This window comes from Hyaena hyaena, unplaced genomic scaffold, assembly GCF_003009895.1.
Source record: "Hyaena hyaena isolate Hyena2069 unplaced genomic scaffold, ASM300989v1 scaffold_26, whole genome shotgun sequence".
NCBI classification, from domain to species: domain Eukaryota; kingdom Metazoa; phylum Chordata; class Mammalia; order Carnivora; family Hyaenidae; genus Hyaena; species Hyaena hyaena.
The window spans coordinates 1270416-1288502 of NW_024080658.1; the positions used below are offsets into that span (position 1 = coordinate 1270416).

Here is an 18087-nt window from a genome sequence, read left to right on the forward strand (position 1 = left end):
ATATTTTCCTTGAGCTAATATCATTTATACAATTAAAAAATAAATCAGTGGTGGGAGTTCAAGACGACACAATTACCTTGATTTTTACAACTGAAAAAGTAGGTATCTCTTATATAATAATTGATACTAAGTATTCTAAAATTATTTTTCATTGAATAAAACAGCCTAGTGAATCCAAGATATTTTCAAAATGTTTTAAAGAAAAGAATGATAGTTTTTATTTTATACTATACTTAATTCTAATATCACTTTTTTCCTACATGTAACTAATGAGGCCTCACAATTTGAATAAATTTCTTAAAAATTCTTTATTATTTAAAATAAGTTCATATTAGGTACTAATGAATAAGATTACTAGATGATTAATAAATGTTAAGACTGATACTAAGCTAACATTTAGTAATAGAGGTAAAACCTTAAACTATGACCATTGGAAAAAGTGTTAATTTCCTGAATAAGGAAAAATCCATAAAGATAACTTCACTCAGTATGTGAAATGTATTATGTATTTTTATTAACAGTCATGGTTAAAGTCTAAGAATCAATGCTCAAGATAACATTAATTTCTCTGTAGTTGCACTTCCTTCTATTTGTAGTCTCTATTCTCCCTTACAGATATATACCAAGAAATTTTATAAAAATGTTTAGAGACAAAATTTAAAGTTAGGTAAGATGGCAGAGCAGCACAGAAATTCTGTTTCTCTTGTCCCTGAAAGGCAGCCATGTGATTTTGCATCAAACCATTTTGCACACCTAGAAAACTGATATGAGGATTAACACAACAATCTGCCTTAACTTGAGCCACAGAACTTGGCAGAAATTTACACAAAAAGAAAGAACAGGAGAAATGGCAGCCAGGGACTTAATCAACACAGATAGAAACAAGATGTCTGTACCTGAATTTAGAATCACAATAATAAGAATACTAGCTAGGGTTGAAAAAAAGCATAGAATCCCTTTCTGCAGAGATAAAAGAAGTAAAATCTAGTCAGGACAAAATTAAAAATGATAAAACTGAGATGCAATCTCAAATAGATGCCACATCGGCATGGATGTATGAAGCAGAGCAGCAAATCATGAAAATCAAGAAGACAAACTTATGGAGAATAATGAAGCAGAAAAAAAAAAAAGTGAGATACTAAGGCAAAAGAGCACATTATAAGAATTAGAGAACTCAGTGACTCATTAAAAAGGAATAACATCTGAATCATAGGGATCCCAGAAGAGAGAAAAAGAGCTAGAAGGCTTACGTGAGCAAATCATAGTGGAAAACTTTCCTAGCCAGGGGAAAGACACAGACATCAAAGTCCAGAAAGCACAGAGAACTCATTCAACAAAAAATGACCATCGGCAAGGCATATAACAGTCAAATTCACAAAATACACAGACAAGAATTATGAAAGCAGCAAGGGAAAAGAGTCCTTAACCTATAAAGGAAGACAGATCAGGTTCACAGCAGACCTATCCACAGAAACTTGACAGGCCAGAAAGGAGTGGCAGGATATAGTCAGCGTGCTCAATCAAAATAATTGCAGCCAAGAATTTTTTATTCAGAAGGCTGTCATTCAAAATAGAAAGAGAGATAAAGAGCTTCCCAGACAAACAAAAACTAAAGGAGTTCATAACCACTAAACCAGCCATGCAAGAAATTTTAAGGGGGACTCTCTGAGGGGAGAAAAGACAAAACAAAACAAAACAAGACCAAAGGATACAAAGTCTAGAAAGGACCAGAGAACACCACCAGAAACTCCAACTCTGTAGGCAACACAATGGCAAGAGGTTCATATCTTTCAGTACTCACTCTAAATGTCAATGAATTAAACACCCCAATCAAAAGACACAGGTAACATGTGGATAAGAAAATAAGATCCATCAATATGCTGTTTACAAGAGACCCATTTTAGACTTAAAGACACCTTCAGATTGAAAGTAAGGGGATAGAGAGCCATCTATCATGCTAATGGCTGCCAAAAGAAAGCCAGAGTAGCCATACTTCTACCAGACAATCTAGATTTTAAAATAAAGATTGTAACAAGTGATGAAGAAGGGGATTATATAGTAATTAAGAGGTCTTAATACCAATAAGATCTGACAATTGTAAACATTTATGCACCCAGCGTGGAACACCCAAATATATAAATCAACTAATCACAAACATAAAGAAACTCATTGACAAGAATACCATAATAGTAGGGGACTTCACTCCACTTACAGCAATGGACAGATCATCTAAGCAGAAAATCAATAAGGAAACAATGGCATTGAATGACACACTGGACTGGATGGACTTAACAGATATATTCAGAACATTTCATCCTAAAACAGCAGAATACATTCTTCTCTCATGCACATGTAATATTCTACAGAATAGATCACATACCAGCCCTCAGAATACATCACATACCAGCCCTCAGCAAGTACAGAAAGATCAAGATCATACCATGCATATTTTCAGACCACAATGCTATAAAACTTGAAATCAACCACAGCAAAAATTTAGAAAGAAAACAAATGCTTGGAGACTAAATAACATCCTACTAAAGAATGAATGAATGGGTTAAGCAAGAAGTTAAAGAGGAAATTAAAAAGTACATGGAAGCCAATGAAAATGATAACAGCACAGCCCTAAACCTCTGGGATGCAGCAAAGGTGTCATAAGAGGAAAGTATATAGCAATCCAGGCCTTCCTAAAGAAGGAAGAAAAGTCTCAGATACACAACCTAACCTTACACCTAAAAGGGCTGGAAAAAGAACAGCAAATAAAACCCAAAGCCAGCAGAAGGCAGGAAATAATAAAGATTAGAGCAGAAATCAATGCTATCAAAGCCAAAAACAAAACAAAACAAAACAAAAAAACAACCCAAAAACAGTAGAACAGGTCAATGAAACCATTGGTTCTTTGAAAGAATTAATAAAACTGACAAACCCCTAGCCAGTCTGATCATAAAGAAAAAAGGATAATATATAAATAAATAAAGTAAGTAAATTAGATCAAAAATGAAAGAGGAGAGATCACAACCAACATTGCAGAAATACAAACAATAATAGGAGAATATTATGAGTAATTATATGCCAATAAATTGGGCAATCTGGAGGAAATGGAGAAATTCCTAGAAACATATAAACTACCAACACTAAAACAGGAATTAACAGAAAATTTGAACAGACCCATAACAAGGAAAGAAGTTGAATTAGTAATCAAAAATCTCCTGAGTCCAGGGCCAGATGGCTTTCCAGGGGAATTCTACCAAACATTTAAAGAAGAGTTAACACCTATTCGTTTGAAGCTGTTCCAAAAAACAGAAATGGAAGGAAATCTTCGAAACTCATTCTATGAGGCCAGCATTACCTTGATTCCAAAGCGAGGCAGACTCCAATAAAAAGGAGAACTACAGACCAGTTTCCCTGATGAACAAGACGCAAAAATTCTCAACAAGATACTAGCCAACCAGATTCAACATTATATTAAAAGAATTATTTACCACGATCAAGTGGGATTTATACCTGGGATGCAGGGCTGGTTCAGTATCTGCAAATCAATCGATGTGATACATCATATCAATAAAAGAAAGGACAAGAACCACATGATGCAGAGAAAGCATTTGACAAAATACAACACCCTTTCTTGATACAAACCCTTAAGAAAGTAGGGATAGAAGGATCATACCTCAAGATTACAAAAGCCATATAACAAAAGACCACTACTAATATCATCCTCAATGGTGAAACTCAGAACTTTCCCCCTAAGGTCAGGAACACAACAGGGATGTCCATTCTTGCCACGGTTATTCAACATAGTACTGAAGTCCCAGCCTCAGCAATCAGACAACACAAAGGAAAAAAAGGCATCCAAATTGGCCAGGAGGAAGTCAAACTTTCACTCTTCATAGATGACATGATATTCTATATGGAAAACCCAAAAGATTCCAACAAAAAAAAATGCTAGAACTGATCCATGAATTCAGCAAAGCAGCAGGATATAAAATCAATGCACAGAAATCAACTGCATTTCTATGCACCAATAATGAAGCAACAGAAAGAGAAATCAAGGAATGGATCCCATGTACAATTGCACCAAACCATAAAATACCTAGGTATAAACCTAACCAAAGAGATGAAAAATCTATACACTGAAAACTATGGAAAGCTTATGAAAGAAATTGAAGAAGACACACACACACAAAAAAATGGAAAAATGTTCCACGCTCATGGACTGGAAGTACAAATATTGTTAAAACGTCGATACTAACCAAAGCAGCCTACATAGTGAATGGAATCCCTATCAAAAGAACATTGGCATTCTTCACAGAGCTAGAACAAACAATCCTAAAATTTGTATGGAACGAGGAAAGACCCTGAATAGCCAAAGCAATTCTGCAAAAGAAAACCAAAGCTGGAGGCATCACAATCTCAAACATCAAGATGTATTACAAACCTGTAATCATCATACAGTATGGTACTAGCCCAAAAATAGACAATTAGATCAATGAAACAGAATAGTGAACCCAGAAAGGGACCCACAAACATATGGCCAACTAATCTCTGACAAAGTAGGAAGGAAATCCAGTGGAATAAAGATAGTCTCTTCAGCAAATGGTGCTGGGAAAATTGGATAGTGACATGCAGAAGAATGAACCTGGACCACTTTCTTACACCATACACAAAAGTAAACTGAAAATGGATGAAACGTAAGACAGAAAGCCATCAAAATTCTAGAGGATAAAGCAGGCAAAAACCTCTTTGACCTGGGCCACAGCAAGTTCTTATTCAACATGTCTCCTCTGGAGAGGCAAGGGGAAGAAAAGCAAAAATGAACTACTGGGACCTCATTAAGATTGAAAGTTTCTGCACAGCAAAGGAAACAATTAGCAAAACTAAAAGGCAACTGACAGAATGGGAAAAGATATATGCAAATGACATATCAGACAAAGGGTTAGTATCCAATCTATAAAGAACTTATCAAACTCAACACCCAAAAAATAATCCAGTGAAGAAATGGGCAAAAGACATGAAAAGACACTTTTCAAAAGAAGACATTTGGATGGCTAACAAACACATAAAAAAAATGCTCAACATCACTCACCATCAGGGAAATACAAACCAAACCACAACGAGATACCACCTCACCCCTGTCAGAATGGCTAACTTTAACAACTCAGGCAATGACAGATGTTGGTGAGGATGCAGAGAAAGAGGATCTCTTTTGCACTGCTGGTGGGAAGAGTATGGAGGTTTTACAAAAAATTAAAAATAGAACTACCCTATGACCCTGCAGGATATCCAAAGGATATCCAAAGGGTTTTTTTGGTTTTTTTTTCTTTTTGGTTTTATTTATTTTTGAGACAGAGAGAGTCAGAGCACGAGTTGGCGAAGGTCAGAGAGAGAGGGAGACACAGAATCTGAAACAGACTGGAGCTGTCAGCACAGAACCCGATGTGGGGCTTGAACCCACGAACTGTGAGATCATGACCTGAGCCGAAGTCAGACGCTCAACCGACTGAGCAACCCAGACGCCCTGACAGGTGTGCTGTTTTGAAGGGACACACGCACTCCAATGTTAATAGCAGTGCTACTGACAATAGCCAAAGTATGGAAAGAGCCCAAATGTCTATTGACAGATGAATAGATAAAGAAGTTGTGGTTTATACATACAATGAAGTATTACTCGGCAATCAAAACGAATGAAATCTTGCCATTTGCAACTACGTGGGTGGAACTAGAGGGTATTATGCTAAGCGAAAGTAGTCAGAAAAAGGCAAACATCATATAACTTCACTTATATGTGGTACTTAAGATACCATGCAGATGAACATAGGGAAGGGAAGCCAAAATAATATAAAAACAGGGAGGGGGGAAAAACATAAGAGACTCTTATATATAGACAACAAACTGGGGGTTGCTGGAGGGGTTATGGGTGGGCAGTTGGGAAAAATAGGCAAGGGGCATTAGGGAAGACACTTGCTGGAATGAGCACTGGGTGTTATATGTAGGAGATGAATTACCAGATTCTATTCTTGAAATCATTATTGCACTATATGCTAACTAATTTGAATGAAAAATAAAAATAATGGTCTATACTAATCAAAATTTAAAAAAAGTAGATATCTTTTCCAGTATATAGCTAAAAGGAATGAAATACAAATGTTTCCTAAAGAAATATTTTTATGAATGTTAACCGAGATGTATGAATAAATATGAAGATTCTAAATCTGGTGGGAAAAAAAGTTGCGGACCATTTCTCTTCTGCATCATCCTACCAAGACAAGTTCTACAAACGAGTGTTATACCTAAAAGACAAAGAATGTAAGAAAAGGTGTGAAGCGTGCCTGAGTGGCCCAGTTGGTTAACTCTCGGACTCTTGGTTTCAGGTGTGGTCATGATCTCATGGCTTTGTGGGTTCAAGCCATGCATCAGCCTCTGTGCTGACAGTGTGGAGCGTCTCTCTGTCTCTGCCTCTGTCTCTGTCTCTCTGTCCCTCCCCAAGTCACGCTGTCTCTGATTCTCTCAGGATAAATAAATTAAATAACTGAAGAAACGAAAGTAAAAAAGTGTGACAATAACAATGCATTATTTCTGAACAAGTCAACATTCTACAGGAGAATGAAATGTACAAACCATTACTTACTCAGACATTCTTTCAAAGCCAAAGCCTGAACATTAGCTAACTGTTTCTCTCTCTGTATAAGTTGCTCGCCAGAAAAATGTGGAAGTGACAAGAAGTCAAAAGGAAAGCCTGAGAAGTAGAAAAAAAAGTCAGTATTAAAGATGTTCTATGACAGTAATATACACTTCCCAGGAATGTGTTATTACATAATTTTAAAAAACAAGTCAATTACTCATCTCTCTCTCAAAATAAAAACAATTAAGATGCAGCAGTGAAGCATACTAAATTATTTTGCATTTTAAACTCTGACCAGACTCTTAAATTGAGGGAATTCTGGAAGCAGAATAGAATTTCTTCCATCATATTTTCTTTTACAGGCTCAGCTACTGATACTCCTCCACAAGCATAGTCGGAATACCACAGCCAGTCTCTAAAGATGCTCCCAGTAAACCACTCCTATTCACCCGCTGCGTAGTCCCTCCACAGTGAAGCCAGGCTAGCCCTATGAAATCAGTAAGGTATTATGATAAAAAGTGACGGTGAATGACTTCTAGGCTAGGTCAAAAAAACCTTGAGGTTCCTTAGAACAACCGCTCTAAGTGAAGCTGGCCACCATGTAAGAAATGAGACTACCCGAGCCTGCAGTGCCGTGAGGAGGCCCATGCAGGCTGTGGGAAAGGGGAATGCGGAGAGAACGTCATTCTAACCCCTTTCATCTGCTCCCGTCACCCTGACCCAGGACCCAAACATGTGGCTGAAGAAGCTGTCTTATACATCAAGCTCCACTAAGTCTTCAAGTGGATGGAGCCCCAGCTCTAAGTGGAACTTCCAAATAGAACCATCCAGCTGTGGCCAGTCAACCCCTAGGTCTACGAAACATAATAATAAATAGGCGTTTTTTAGTTAAATTTGGAGTGGTTTGTCATACAGTGATGGATAATCAAAACATAGAACATGAAAAGAAGAAAAAAAAAAAAAAAGATGGGCAATAAAACAGAACAAGATGCCTGAGAGGAAGTAAGTAAAAATGAAAGGCAAATTGTAGAAAAATACTATGTGTTTAAAGTGGAAAACACTGAAAATTTCCTATTTGGCACTGAAGGCTGACGTATCAAATTTTACTAGGTATAATGAAAAGGAGCTTAATTTATCTGTGCTCTAATTGTTCAAATATACTACAACATGTTTGAAATAAAAGGTAAATTTAAAGTGAAATGGAGTTTGGGGAAAATAAGTTTATTAAAAACCACATAGGTTAACTACGTATACAAACAAATGTAAAACATTTTCCACCTAAAATCAACACTTACTCAGTTTGGCTTCTTCTGTCCTTGCTTTCATCTTTCCATGAATTAAACGGAGTGCAAATGAGCCATTGATCTGGTTGGCTGAGTGAATCAAGGTGGCTTTACATTTTCCATTGCCGGCACCTTGTAACAGGAGATAAAAGCTGGAGCACTCTCCTTTCACTTCAACATCTGGAACTAAGCAAACACAATTATCTATTCGAGTATGTGAAAATTCAGCATGCAACACTGCAGAATCATACATTTGACCCATAGGATATAATGAATTTCTATGTTATTTGAAAACAAGCCATTATGCAATACATTTCAGGTAGTACTTGTCCATTTAACTCAGAAGACTGAAAGCAGAGAATCATAACAAAAATGACACAAAGCACAAATATTGTACTTCAAATTAAAACTCTGTAGTCATTCATTAACTTTTGATATGGCCCATTAGAGTTCAGCAGGATGGTTCTTCTATGACCACACCTGTAGTGTGTCAACTACTATTTCCAGCTTCTGTTTCTTTAAAATGGTGGTGGGGGCAGAAGTGTACAGATACACTTCAGGGTAGCTTTTCAGTCCTTGCAGTGAGCATCCATAATGTATTTTAGAGAGGAAATGGAGAGCATTCATTAATCTGGCCCGCCAGTTATGTGAAGGTCAGTTAAGACAGCTTCTTGTATATTTTAAAAACAAATCAAGTGAGGGTTATAGCGAAGGTCAAAAAAAACCCGTGAAGCCTTTGAGATTAAAAATAGAAGTAGAGTCCTTTTTTGTTGAAGATGGTGAATAGACATAAGAATTTATTTTCACGATCTCCTGAAATTCCACAAAATGAGAATAAAGAGATTTTTTTAATAGCACAAATCTACAAAGACTAATATCTGACAAAAGAGACAACAGCAACTGATTTTGAAAGCAGGAAAGCAGATGAATAATTGGTAACCAACTACTGAGGAAGCTGAGAAAAGATAAACAGTGGCGAAAGCTTAGAAGCAACATAATTCATACTGCAAACCCTGACAAGACTCTGGGATGATGGTCCCAGATGGCTGGAGGCAATGTGAAGGTGAAATAGGAAAAGAGATGGAAGTCTGTGAGAAGCAGTTTGGCATTGTGAACACTCCTTTTTCTATCGAGGCACATGATTGTCCTTTCCCAGCCCAAAGGTCTAGTGGTTTACTCCCTGGAGAAAGCAACACCACGTGCCTCTGGCCTGAGAGTTACTGGGCAGAGAGCAGGGTTAAAGTTAGTTACCAGTAGATTAAACAAGTACTTGTATATTGAATATTGAGGCCTTTTACCCTTCATTATCTACATAACTTCTAGGATTTTGGAAGCTAGATAACAGAATTGAGTTTTCTTTTGGAAATATGGTCAGTCCTAGAGGAAAGACTAAAGAATGCCAATGTTGGTGTCAGCTAAGGTCCCAGTGAGATCACTCTAAAATGAAGATCACAGGGGCGCCTGGGTGGCTTAGTCGGTTAAGCGTCCGACTTTCGCTTAGGTCATGATCTCGCGGTTCGTGGGTTCGAGCCCCGCGTCGGGCTCTGAGCTGACTGCCAGCTCAGAGCCTGGAACCTGTTTCCGAGTCTGTGACTCCCTTTCTCTCTGACCCTCCCCTGCTCACGCTGTCTCTCTCTCTCTCTCTCTCCTAGAAATAAATAAAACATTTAAAAAGTTAAAAAAAAAAAATTAAAAAAAAAATAAATTAAAAAAAAATAAAATGAAGATCACAGTCAACAAGTTAAGCCATGCACCCCAATTTTCCCATTAGTTTCCTGGTACCATCTCTTAAATGTGAGCAGGCAGCCAAATGTCATGGGACCTCAAGGAAAGTTGCTAGTATGAAAACCAGATGTCAAAATAAACAGAAAAAAAGTGACTTGCAGGAAACAAAGAATATGCAGTAAAAAGAAATCACACACTCACACATGTGCACGCTCACACACATAAACCAAACATCCAATCAGATCACCAGAATCTTCAGAAAAGATATTGCATCCATTAAATGACAACAGGAAATTATAAGAACATTAAATAATAAAGAGCTCATGGGAATGAGAAATAAGAAAGCACAGATATATATTTCACCTAAAAGGTTAGAAGAAAAAGTACAGTGAATCTACAGAATGTAGAGTAAAAAGACAAAGAAATGGAAAACAGTAGAGGAAGAGACAGAGAGACAGATAAACAAACCAGGAATAACACCTAAACAGGAGTAACAAAAGTGAGGGGAGGAAAAAAAGAGAGGGAAGGAAATTATCAACAAAATAATTATAAGAACATTTTCCCCAATAAAAACACAAGCTCCCAGGCATGCTGAGAACCCAATATGAGAACAAAAATAGACCCATCAAAGTACAACATCATAAAAATTCAGAAGACTAAGAACAAGTAGATTCTACAAAATTCCAGAGAAAATATGGGTTTCCTAATGTAAAAAGTCAAGAATGAGAACAGCAATAGAATTCTAAATAACAGCACTAAAAGCTGGAACACAATGGAGCAACATCTTCAAAATTCCAGGAAGATTTTAGAGAATATGCCCACCAAATTGGGAGGACTAAATAAAGAAACAGGAAGATTACAGGATGCAAGTCACCAAGAAAGAAAGGGCAAAAGAAATTTCCTTGATGATGAAAAAAATAGTCTTTTAAACCCAAAGCTATGGAACAAATCTACAGAGTAAAACCAACGAATCTGGATTGGACAGGTCATGCAGATCTAGAAGAAATTTCTTACATCTATATGATTGATGGAATACTTAATATGCTTGCGGGTACTGAACTGAATTTCACCACTGGAGGAAGGCTTTGTGATTGGATATAAAAAAAGAATCACTGACTCTCGGTAAAATATAATAATACACAGGACAGAAAAATAAGATACATTACACAGCTCAACTGTTAAGAGTGATTATATAATCATAATAATTAGAACAATGAAATTAATTTAAAATTACTGGGAAGATAGGGAAAGGAGAAGAATGTGAGTGTGTGGTAGGCGTGAAGAAATTTAGAGGAATCATACTTCCCTGTTTGTAAAATTACAATAAAGCTCCAGTAAAGAAGACATGGAGGCACTGGTATAAGGACAGACATACAGATTAATAGAACTCAGAGACCAGAAATATTCCCTCACATTTACAGTCAAATGATTTTTATTTATTTTTGAGAGAGAGAAAAAAAGCATGAGCTGGGAGGGGCTGAGAGAGAGGGAGAGTCCCAAGCAGGCTCTGCACTGTCAGGGCAAACAAAGCCCCAAGCAGGGTTGGAGCCTATCAACTGTGAGATCATAACCTGAGCCAAAGCTAGACATTTAACCAACTGAGCCACCCAGGCACCCCAACAGTCAAATTTTCAACAAGTTGATGGAGAAGAAATAGTCTCTTCAACAAATTCTCTTGGAACAAATGAACATCCAGTATGCAGAAGAATGAAGTTGAACTCCTACCCATCTACCTCTCAGCATATACAAAAATTAATTCAAAATGGATCATAGATATGCATTTAAGAGCTAAGATTTAAAACTCTTACAATAAAACAAAGGCATAAATCTTCATGACCTTGGATTAGGCGATGGTTTGTTAAAATAAGAGACCCAAAGTACAAGAAACCAAAGAAAAAAAATTAAAAATTGAATTTCACCAAAATTAAGAACTTTTGTGCTCAGAGTACATCATCAAGAGAATGAAGAGCACTACAGACTTGGGGTAATGATGATATGTCAAGGAAGGCTTATCAACTTTAACAAATGCACAATTGGGGTGGAATGTGGTAACAGGGGAAGTTATATGTTTGTAAGGACATGGGCTATATGGAAATTCTGTACTTTCTGCTGAATTTTGCTGAGTATTGAAAACTGCCCTAAAACAATAAAGATTATTAATTTAAAAAAGAAGTATCTGTATAGCATATGGCATGTGAGGAGGATTAAATGTTGAGATGCCATATGGAAAGTGCTTAGATCATCGCCTGACATATACTAATACATATACTAATTATTCAGTATTAGTATTTTACTAATTATTACTAATTAGTAAAAAAAAGGCAATCCACAGAATAGAAGAAAATATTTGTAAATCATATATCTTATAAGGGATTTGTATCTGGAATATATAAATAGCTCCACAACTCCTACAATAATAAAAAGACAATTAACTCGATTAAAACCTGAGTAAAGTATCTGAATAGACATTCCTCCAAAGATATATACAAATGGCCAATAAGCACATACAGACACTCAACACCATTAGCCAACAAGGTCCTATAAATCAAAATCACAAAGAGATACCATTTACCTCCCTTGGATGAACATAAGAAAAAATAGACAATAACAGGTATTCATAAGGATACAGAGAAAATGGATCTCTTATAGAATGCTGGTAGCAATATAAAATGGTACAGCTTCTTTAAAAATTTGGCAACTCTTCTAAAAGTTAAACACATAATTAACATATGACTGAGCAATTCCACTCCCAGGTTTATATCCAAAATAATTTTAAACATATGTGTTCACACAAAAACATGCACACAAATAATCATAGCAGCATTACTGACAATAGTTCAAAAGGGTCAACAGCTAAAGTGTCCATCAACTGACGTGCGAATAAATGATAAGTGATACATCCAAATGGCAGAGGAGTAGTCAGCAATAAAAGGGAATGTATTGGTATGAAGTACAACAAAGATAAACCTTAAAAATATTATATGTGTGTTACACACACACACACAAAGAAAAAGAAACTTCTGAAATTTAAAAAAAAATTTAGTTTTATTTATTTATTTTGAGAAAGACAATGAGAGAAAGAGCATGAGCAGGAGAAGGGCAGAGAGAGAAGGACAACGAGAATCCCAAGCAGGCTCCGTGCTGTCATCATGGAGCAAGACACGGGGCTCCATATGACCATGGAGATCATGACCTGAGCCGAAATCAAGAGTTGGATGTTTAACTGACTGAGCCACCCACATGCCCCAAAACTACTGTAATTTTATTACAACAGTTTATTACACAGATGAACATACTGTGGCTTAAAGTTTAACCTCCCAAACATCCAGGAAGTACAAAAATAAGATTTATGCAATTAGTGTGCACTACAGACATTAACACTGTTTATAAATATCAATTTTAGAAAAGAAATTTAAATAAAGATTATTAGATAAATAAAACACTTGTTGTTACCAGTTTCATCTGAAACTAAGGTTTGCCAAGAGTTATAGTGACTTTGTTTATTTATCAACTCAGCACTTTGCCAATTCAAATTATGTGTGTCTCTTTTCCACATTTAGTTTAAATTCCATCACCTTTATTAGCATTGTAGTAATTACAACAATCATTTTCCTCAAAAGAAAAATATTTATTTTGAAAAACTCCCCTGACCATAGTTATGCAGTCATTTAAAAAATGCAGTTCTAGGTTTGGCAGGTGTTAACTGGAGACTTATTAAATAACTTTTATGTAAAGACCACAGAGAGTAACATTTACAATTAGCTTTGTTATTCAATTCCCATAGTTCTTCCTAAAGAAATAAAGGGAAATGATTCCAACAGAAAATTTCTATTTTCATCAGTTATTTTTACACTATTAACTTTGAAGAGATTGATTGGCTTCCATGCCCTCTTTCCACCAAAACAAACATCCATTTTGCATCTATTACACAGGGAAAATGAAAAAGGCAGAAACTACAAGTGCCCTTTAATTGTATCAAATTTTACAGGTAACATAAACACTTTAATGAAGAGGTATATTAATTTCTTTAGCAAACAAAATTCTAATAAAATAAAAATCAAGTCATATTTTGTATCAGTAAGTTTCTCAGTAGTTCTTAAAATCCTGTAACACCCCCTCTTTTTAAAACAGTTTAACAATGTAAAATACAAAATTGTATTAAAGAAGAAATAATATTCCATATGATACAATGAAAAATATCTCAGGATGATTAGGGTAGTGAGATATTCTGGTTAAGTAAATCTTCTAACTTAATGACAAGTATTATATATATATATATAAACATAAGAAAAAATAAAATAATATATCCAATTATATAATATGCATGCTAAAAATTAAATGAAATCTAGTCTTCAAGAGAAGGCTAAACACTTTCCAACAGTGATATCATTGTTCAAACAATTCTAAAGCCTAAAATAGTGTTTCTCCAACTCCCACACACTTTTTTTGGGGGGTGGGGTGGGACTCAGAGCATCTGAAGGACTTTCTCTTCAGCAACAGTGGTTGTCTAGCCTAGGGCTGAAAAGAACACATCTAGGGCAGAAGTTCTTAATACTGGATGTACTTGAAACACTTGGGTGCTTTAAAATTTTTTTTAATGTTTATGTATTTTTTGAGAGAGAGCACAAGCAGGGAATGGGCAGAGAGAGGGAGACACAGAATTCAAAGCAGGCTTCAGGCTCTAACTGACTAAGCCATTGGGTTCTTTTACAAACTACTGGGGGCCTGGCCTGGTTTCCTCCTCAGAAATTTGTATTTAATTGTTCTTAGGTAAGAAAGTTCTTTGACTTTCTTCCTTTTCTTTCTTTCCTTCCTTCTTTTCTTCTTTCCTTCCTTCCTTCTCTCTCTCACAAAGAGATATATGAGAGGTATAGTTTACACATATTTATATACATATCAGAGTATAAATGGGATTAACTTAAGAATTATACAATTATGCATCCATCACTCGAATCCAGTTTTGGAAAACCTCCATTATCGCTCGGCAGTCAATCTCCCTTCCTATTCCTGGCCTCAGGCAACCACTGATCTGCTTTCTGGTCCTTTAGCTTTTTATAGAAATTCCATATAAATGAAATAATGTACTGAATAGTCTTAAATCTAGCTTTATAAACATACCATATTTAGGTACACCCAGAACTTCTTATGCTTCAATACGTTGAGCAGTATTCCACTGTATGGACAAAACAAACTGTGTTTATCCATTCGCTGGCTGATAGATATTTGCATAGTTTCCAATTCTGAGCTGCTATAAATATGGCTTTTATTAACAGTTCCTTGCAAGTGTTTGTGTGAACATATGTTCTCATTTCTCCTGGATAAATACCTAGGACTGGAAATACTGGGTTGCACAGTTAAGTTTAACTGCCAAACTGTTTTCCAGAGCCTCTATGCCATTTTATACCAACACCACCGGTGTGTGAGACTTAGTTTCTTCATATTCTCATCAACATTTGATAGTCACTGCTTTTTTTTTTTCAAGTTTTTATTTATGTGGACATAGAGAGAGTGGAGGAGAGTGGCTCACAAACTGAGCCATGAGATCGTGACCTGAGCTGAAGTCAGACGCTCAACTGACTGAGCCACCCAGTCACCCCTGACAGTCACTGTTTTAAATAACAGCCATTCTATTAAGTATATTAAAACACTGTGGTTTTAATTTGCATTTCCCAAAAGACTAATGATGTTGAGCATCTTTCATGTGCTTTATTAGCTATTCATGTATCTTTAATGAAATGTCTATTGAAGACTCTTATCCACTTATTAATTGGGTTGTCTCCTTACTATTGAGTTGTAAGAATTTTTTTTATATATATTTGTCCAATGTTGAACATGATTGGAAATGTTTTTTCTTAGTAGCCTTAAAATTTTTTTCTAGTGTTCTCAAAAAGTGGCCATTTTTAAATTTGGTGAATTTACATTTGTTTTCCTTTTACAGATCATCTTTTTGGTAGATATATTTTCTTACAGAGGTGTTATAGTTTTAGTGCTTACACTTAGGTATACAATTAAGTATATAATCTATTTTGAATTAATTTTTATATAAATTTTATAATTTTTTATATAAATCTGTATTTCACACATGGATACCCAGCTCTTCCAGCACTGTGGCAAAAAGACTATCTTTTATTGGCATCTTGTCTCTATTTCATTCCACTGATGCATGTATAATCTTAATCCAATACCACACTGTCAGGTAGTGTAAGTTCTCAAAAGTTGTTCTGTCTTTTCAAAATTGTTTTGACCATTCTAGGCACTTTGTAATTCCATATAAATTTAGTATCAGTTTTGTCAATTTCTATGAAAAGTCTTGTTAGAGACTGAATCAAATCTATGGGTCAATTTGGAGCAAGTGCCATCTTAATCCTGAGTGTTCCAATCTACAAACATGGTGTATCTCTCCATTTACTTATATCTTCTTTAAATACTCTCAGTAATTTTTATAGTTCTCACTGTATAGGTTTTGTACTTCTTTTGTTAGATGGGAGTCCTCAGTATTTTATTCATTGGCTTCTGGCCTAATTCCAAATTCTTTCCTTCTACTTAACTTGGCTTTAGTCTTCTAGCTTCTTGAGGTTGTAATTTGATTACTGGTTTTAGATATTTCTTCCATGATAAGATAAGCATTTATGATCTTCTTAGTACTGCCTTAACTGCTTTCCATAAATTTGATGTGTTTTGGTTTTACTTTCAGTTAAAACCATTTTCTAATTTCCTCTTTGATTTCTTCTTTGACCTGTGGGTTAATTAGGAAGTGTCTTATTTAAAGTATTCCAAATATTTAAAGTATTCCTCACATTTGTGTTGTTGACTTCTAATTTAATTTTGCCGTAAATGAAGAACATACTGTTATTTCTACCCTTTCAAATTTATTAGGTTCATTTAATGGCTTAACATAAATATGGTCTATCCTGCAGAATGTTCCATATGTGCTTGAAGAAACAAGTATGCTAGTGAATGGTGTATTCAATATAAGTTAGTAAAGGTGGTTGATAGTGTTCACCACTGAATTCCTACCGCCAAGAATAATGCCCTGAATCCAATAGGCACACAATAAATTATTTGCTGATTGAAAGATTACTTTGTCTTTACCACTGAAGTCTCTTTCAAAATCTTTACCTGCTCCTTTTACCTTTTCTCAAGATACTAATTAGTTGTATCAGTTACATACTGTCACTTTAACCTTGTTAGTCTCAGCTCACTATTTTGAAACATTTTTATCACATGGATTTGAGAGTGAAGAAGGTACATGTTTCATCAATTCAAAACATTTCATTAGTCCTTATTAATCTAGCCCCTCTAAAAATACTTTTATTAGAGGGACACCTGGGTGGCTCAGTTATTAAGCATCTGACTTTGGCTCAGGTCATTATCTTGTGGTTTGTGAGTTCGAGCCCCATGTCAGGCTCTATACTGACAGCTGGACTCTGCTTCAGATTCTGTGTCTCCCTCTCTTTCTCTCTGTCCCTCCCCTGCTCACGCTGTTTCTCTCAAAAATAAATAAACATTTAAAAAATTACAAAAATATTTTTGTTCAAAGAATTTGTCTGTCAACAATAACTTCTTTTCAAAAGTACCTTTAAAAAAGAGTACCTTTAAAAAGAATTCCAATTAAAAACAACGAGGCAACAACAGAAATCAAGATTGTAAAGTTATGGATGGTCTGTAGATGCATTCAGAGTTTGGTGAAAGTTTTGATTTCATTCTATGATATTAGTCAAGTTTCTTGATTTTCCTACACGTTAGCTGATTCATTTGTAATGTACAGTTGGGAGATGATCAACATCCACTTTTTTGACAATTTCATAAAACTTCTCTGTGAACATATATGGTAAGCCAGGCACTTTTCATTATACAACTGGCTTTTCAATACAGGTTTTAAATAAAGAACCCTTTCTTCAGAGTAACTGGGTTCAGCTCAGTTGCATTTGTTCACATCATTCTTTTGCATTTTTCCTAGTATCATACTATTTTCTGGGTATTTCACAGAAAATCACTTTTAAAACTCATTCTTTGGCTACGCTTAATTTAAGCATAATTCAAATGGGACATTGTTTTTCTATTTTAGGTCAAACCATATGAAACTGCTGATACGTAACAATTTTTTGATATACAAATACAGCAATACCATATGGTTCAAACTAATACATATGCATGTATTTCATTTCATCAGACATGATTTGTTAAGCCTAAGGCACTGATAAAAACTGGGGCACAAATTTTGTTTCACTGAATGAATGGAATCCATTTATGGTCTTCTTTACTTTTCTAGACAACAGTTATTATACCTGGAAATATATTATATATTTTATGTGTTATTTAACAAATACTTTTGAGTACCTAATAAGTATCAGGCACAGTTCCAGGCACTGAAATAAAGCAATGGATAAAAATAAAAAATTCCATCTTGTCTCTTCTCATTTTGAGTGAGAAAAAAACACACAGTATATGAGATAGTGC

The 18087-nt window shown here is 35.4% G+C and overlaps 1 protein-coding gene across 5 annotated transcripts in view; it reads right to left on the reverse strand.

Annotated features, from left to right (window-relative positions):
* The window catches only part of LOC120228658 (MDM2 binding protein), a 77688-nt gene that overhangs the window by 33383 nt on the left and 26218 nt on the right, over window positions 1–18087 (reverse strand). For 4 of the 5 annotated variants that reach the window (XM_039227207.1, XM_039227203.1, XM_039227206.1 and 1 more), the window contains exons 12-13: window positions 7915–8088; window positions 6626–6733 (exon numbers count right to left, since the gene is read on the reverse strand). In XM_039227207.1, the coding sequence (XP_039083138.1) occupies window positions 6626–6733; window positions 7915–8088 (282 nt within the window). The remainder of the gene's footprint in view (window positions 1–6625; window positions 6734–7914; window positions 8089–18087) is intronic. The other variant, XM_039227205.1, reaches the window with a different exon arrangement.